Source organism: Pyxicephalus adspersus, chromosome 7, assembly GCF_032062135.1.
Source record: "Pyxicephalus adspersus chromosome 7, UCB_Pads_2.0, whole genome shotgun sequence".
NCBI lineage: Eukaryota > Metazoa > Chordata > Amphibia > Anura > Pyxicephalidae > Pyxicephalus > Pyxicephalus adspersus.
Window position 1 is genome coordinate 300,330 of NC_092864.1, and position 5,000 is coordinate 305,329.

The following is a 5,000-nucleotide window of genomic DNA, read 5'->3' on the forward strand; positions in this document are numbered from 1 at the left end:
ATATTGAAATGTGGGGGATGGTGTATTGGAAGGTGGGGGGAGGCATATTGAAAGGTGGGGGGATGGTGTATTGGAAGGTGGGGGGCAGAGACGATGTATTGGATGGTGTGGAGTGGGGTTCAGTGTGCACAATGAGCAGAAACGGTAAGTGGGCATAGTGGGGGTTTGGCTCTCCGTCATCTTACATTGACGCTGGTGTTCCTCAGGTTCCTGACTGCGCTCTTCAGGAAATGTTTTATAGAGAGGAGTTCAGGTTGCCCTGAGCTGCCAGAACCATCAAAAAGGATGCAAAGGTCCACATCGGCCTTCTGACATTCTAGGGGGGAAGAAACATAAGAAGGACCTCATCACATGGAGGAGAGAAAAGCTTTCCATGACAGGTAGGTATTGGGAGGAGCTTTGTTATCCCAAGGGTTCCAACCACCTTACCTTGGTACCCAGGGTTGAGTTTTGGGGACGTGGTCAGACTGGAGTCCATGGTAAAACACAGACCATTCATGTACAGAGTCTGGCCACAATCATGGGGAGTATCAGAGCCACAAACCTGGGGGAGAAAGGGACAGTAAGTTACATAATAAAAGTCAATATACACACCCCATATAATATACATTCCCACCCCCATATAGATATATCACACCATATAATATACATTCCCACCCCCATATAGATATATCACACCATTTAATATACATTCCCACCCCCATATGGATATATATCACACCATATAATATACATCCCCACCCCCATATAGATATATCACACCATATAATATACATCCCCACCCCTATGTTGTATGTATGTTATATATGTTGTATGATGTATGTTGTATGTATGTTATATGTTGTATGTATGTAATATAAACGTGTCTGGTGTGATAGTGTATTTATATGATTATTATTATACTATGTGTATCAATAGGATGATCTATCTGTATCGTCTATCGTACAGCTAGCACATCTTCATTGGGTGCATGGCATATATAACCAACCCACCAATATCCACCACAACCTTACATAACACTACAAACCCTTCCTACACCTTTCACTCAACATTCACTCCTATCTCATATAACTTTTACCCAATTACAATCAACACTGCCAATGGGGACCAAGGGCCACCTAATGATAAGCTCTCAGGTAATCTGGGGAGTGTTGCTCCTAGATCCCCCTGGATTTGCTTGTTAACCCCCATATGGCTCCATCACAGTAATAACACCATCCACTCCACTGGCACCAACCCGATTGCTACACGGGCGCTGCCGATGGGGCGGGAGTTCCCCTGCTTTGCAGTGGGAATCCCAGATGTCATCAATTGGGACCCGCACAAGCCAGGCCCCCATCACTTACCATGTACACGCTCTGTACGGGGCCTGTACTGCATCCGGACTCCGTACAACCCCGCCCCAAACATCCTTATCTGCCGTACTCTCCTTTCCAACAAACTGACTCCATCTTACTTCTAACATGGAACATAAGGTAAACTTTCTAATTCCCCACCATCTAATTGTTTGAAATAGATCTATGAAATGAACTTTTAAATTTGCGTACAAGATAAGTAATAACATTTTCCATTGGTTGTTTTATCACCTAGCTTTATTGCTATGATGGGTTCATGTTAGGTTATATCTGGCTAAACTCTCCCTGTCATTTGATTATCTACCAGTTGGGTTTCCCTGTTTTGGTTGCTGCCGCTCCGCAGGATACATGACCTGTAGTCGTGAGTTTTTCTTATCTGTATTCTTTCATAAAATTTTAATACGAATGGATTACAATAATTGTAACTGACAATCATGTTGTTTGTAGGAAATTCCTCCAACAATCCTGAAGAAGCAGACTAGATCTGCGAAACGTGTTGGGAACAGTTGGTTGTATTTGTGGATTTATCAGCATAGAGAACTCATTGTATTGTATGCGGTTAAAAAGTTTCCTATTCCACCTGAGAATTTGTTATACAAGGCAATGTTCTCTTTTGTATCTGTATTATGTACCGTATTTTTCGGACTATAAGACGCTCCGGCCTATAAGACGCACCCAATTTTAAAGGAGAAAAACCTAGAAAAAAAAGATTCTGAACAAAATACTAAAAAATCACTCTGTGTCAATGTATCGCCTTCTAGTCACTCTGTGTCAATGTATCCCCTTCTAATCACTCTGACACAGAGTGATCAGAAGGGGATACATTGACACAGAGTGATTGGTGGGGATCATATAGTAGGGGTGATAATGGGGGCAGTAGTGTGGATGGTGGTGGGGATCATATAGTAGGGGTGATAATGGGGGCAGTAGTGTGAATAGTGGTGCGGAACATATAGTGGGGGTTATAATGGAAGTAGGGGTGTGGTTGGTGGTAATATTGGCGGTGAAATTGTGGATGGTGGTGAGAAACATATGGTGGGGGTGATATTCAGGGTAGTAGTGTAGATGGTGGTGGGGATCATATGATGGGGTAGATAATGGGGGTAGTAGTGTGGGTAGTGGTGGGGGTAATAATGGGGGTAGTAGTGTGGATGTTAATAATTGGGGTAGTAGTGTGGATGGGGGTATGTATCATATGGCGGGGATGAATATGGGAGTAGGGGTGTGGATGATGGTGGGGAACATATGGTGAGGGTAATATTGGGGTAGAAGTATGGATGGTGGGAGTGATAATGGGGGTAGTAGTGTGAATGGTGGTGGGGAACATATGGTAGGGGTAATAATGGGGGCAGTAGCGTGGATGGTGGTTGGGATCATATAGTAGGGGTTATAATGGGGTACTAGTGTGGATGGTGGTGGGTACATATGGTTGGGGTAATAATGGGGGCAGTAGCGTGGATGGTGGTAGAGATCATATGGTGGGACGAAAATGGGGGCAGTATTGTTAATGGTGGTGGGGAACATTTGGTGGGGGTTATAATAGGGGTACTAGTGTGGATGGTGATGGGGATCATTTGATGGGGGTGATAATGGGGGTAGTAGTGTAGATGGTGGTAAGGAACATATGGTGGAGGTAATAATAGGGGGAGTATTGTGGATGGTAATAATTGGGGTAGTTGTGTAGATGGAGGTAGGGGTCATATGGTGGGGGTGATAATGGTATTAGTAGTGTGAATGGTGGTGGGGGAAAATTGGTGGGGGGAAAATTGAGGGTTGTAGTGTGGATGGTGGTGGGGAACATATGGTGGGGATGATAATGGGGGCAGTAGTGTGGATGGTGGTAGGGATCATATGGTGGGGGTGATAATGGGGGCAGTAGTGTGGATGGTGGTAGGGATCATATGGTGGAAGTAATAATGGGGGCAGTAGTGTGGATGGTGGTAGGGATCATATGGTGTGTCAGTGTATACACAGAGGTAAGTCAGGTGTGTCAGTGTATACACAGAGGTAAGTCACCTGTCTCCATTGGTTGATCTGATCTGCCGCACGCGGTACCCGAAGTATCGGCTGCCATTGATAGTGAGGATCCTCTCCGGGGAAACGTCCATATTATACGCCAGAGAGATATCCACTGCTGAATAAGAGAAATGATGACTCACTGCCTCCTGAGACACAGCCAGGTGCACCTACATAAAGGTACCTACCTTGTATGAGAAGGATTGGGAGGGCATAAAACCAACCTACACCGGCCATCCTTGTATATACCTGAGAAAAAGGGAGGGAGAGTGAGTGGGGGGTAGGTTAGACATGGGGAGAGAGGAGTGGAAGGGTAGGGGGGTACTTACCACTAGGTGCAGAGGGCACACAGCCTCCTCACCTGCGGACAATCAGACAAAGTTTGAGGTGGTGAGGAGAAGCATCGGCTGTCGTCTAATGCTGAGATGTGCTGAACACTGAGATTCTGAACATTTTGAAATGTGGGCAGGAAGAGGAAGCTGCTGCCTCAGATGGGGGAGGCTGAACCGCAAAACAGTGCTGCAAGAACATGTGTGGGAAAATAAGCATGCCACCGCTGGGAGTACCACCATTATTACTCATGGCAGCTAAGCGTGTCGCCACTGAACGTATCACTATTTGTGTGCTCCATCTCTGTGCTATTAGTGTGCTGTGTGCCGTGTGTGGGCATTGTGCGTGTGGTGCTGTAACGCTCAGAATATTGTCCCCACAACTCCATTTGTGAAATTGTTGTGTGCGCTCTGCCTGTGTGCCGCTATAATAGGAGAGAGAGGCACACGGAATATTGTGAGCAGTACTTTGCATGGGTTTCCTTCCACATTCCAGAAACATTGGCTTCCCCCCAAATCAACCTTAGACTGTAATAAAGACATATGACGTAAGCAATGACATAAAACAACAATTAGTAGGCAATACCTTGGCGCAATATAAATAGAAAATGATGATAATAATAATCTTTATATCGCATTTTCTGCTAGTGTAGTGTTATATCCTATTTAATGTACAGCGCTGCGTAATATGTTGGCACTATATAAATCCGGTTTATTAATAATAATAATAATAATAATAATATTGGGAGTAGGATTCAACAAACACAAACTTCCCTATCTTGTGACATTGGTGTGTGCTCGGCCTTTGTGGTCCTGAAATAGGGGCGCAGAATATCGCTTCCATGGTTGTTGTTCTGCCGGACTAATCTATTTTATGTTTTGTCATGGTGAATGGAAGCTATGTAATTTGTGCCTAAGCTTAAATAAATGGAAGCGCTATAGTGACGTAGGATGAGCTGATCCCCCTAATATTACTGGAGAATATTGCCCCCACGATTCCTCATCTTGTGACATTGTGTGCTCTGCCTGTGTGGTGTTATAATGCTGGGGAACAATTTTGAACAAATTTTTTGTTGACTTTTTAAACTTATTTACACTAAAATAGTTATGCTGATTCTGAAGGTGCGGTTAGTTTTCTTCTATCACGTCAGGTTTTCTCTCCCGCTTATATTAATGTGATTATTGTAACGTGGATTTGTATCGGCTATTCATTACACGCAGACAGTGTGATCAGAGGTTGTCGCTGCTCTATGTAGGGAATAAGTAAAATGTATTTTTCTACTTACACACGTATTTCCTT

General features: G+C 44.2%; 1 protein-coding gene and 1 long non-coding RNA gene across 3 annotated transcripts in view; both read right to left on the bottom strand.

Moving 5' to 3' along the window:
* Positions 1 to 538, bottom strand: part of ITGAL (integrin subunit alpha L) — a 28,197-nt gene extending 27,659 nt beyond the window's left edge. Inside the window, exons 1-2 of the mRNA XM_072417020.1 lie at positions 430 to 538; positions 186 to 316 (exon numbers count right to left, since the gene is read on the bottom strand). Of these exons, the coding sequence (XP_072273121.1) occupies positions 186 to 316; positions 430 to 499 (201 nt within the window). The 5' untranslated portion in view covers positions 500 to 538. The remainder of the gene's footprint in view (positions 1 to 185; positions 317 to 429) is intronic.
* Positions 539 to 3,369: 2,831 nt separating this feature from the next.
* LOC140334779 (uncharacterized) lies at positions 3,370 to 4,045 on the bottom strand. 2 transcript variants are annotated; one of them, XR_011921617.1, is made up of 3 exons: positions 3,701 to 4,045; positions 3,560 to 3,620; positions 3,370 to 3,489 (listed from the first exon to the last, which is right to left on the bottom strand). It is a non-coding gene; the product is annotated as an uncharacterized lncRNA (long non-coding RNA). The 2 variants fall into 2 exon arrangements; XR_011921616.1 differs by having other exon boundaries at positions 3,372 to 3,486; positions 3,701 to 3,894.
* Positions 4,046 to 5,000: the final 955 nt, after the last annotated feature.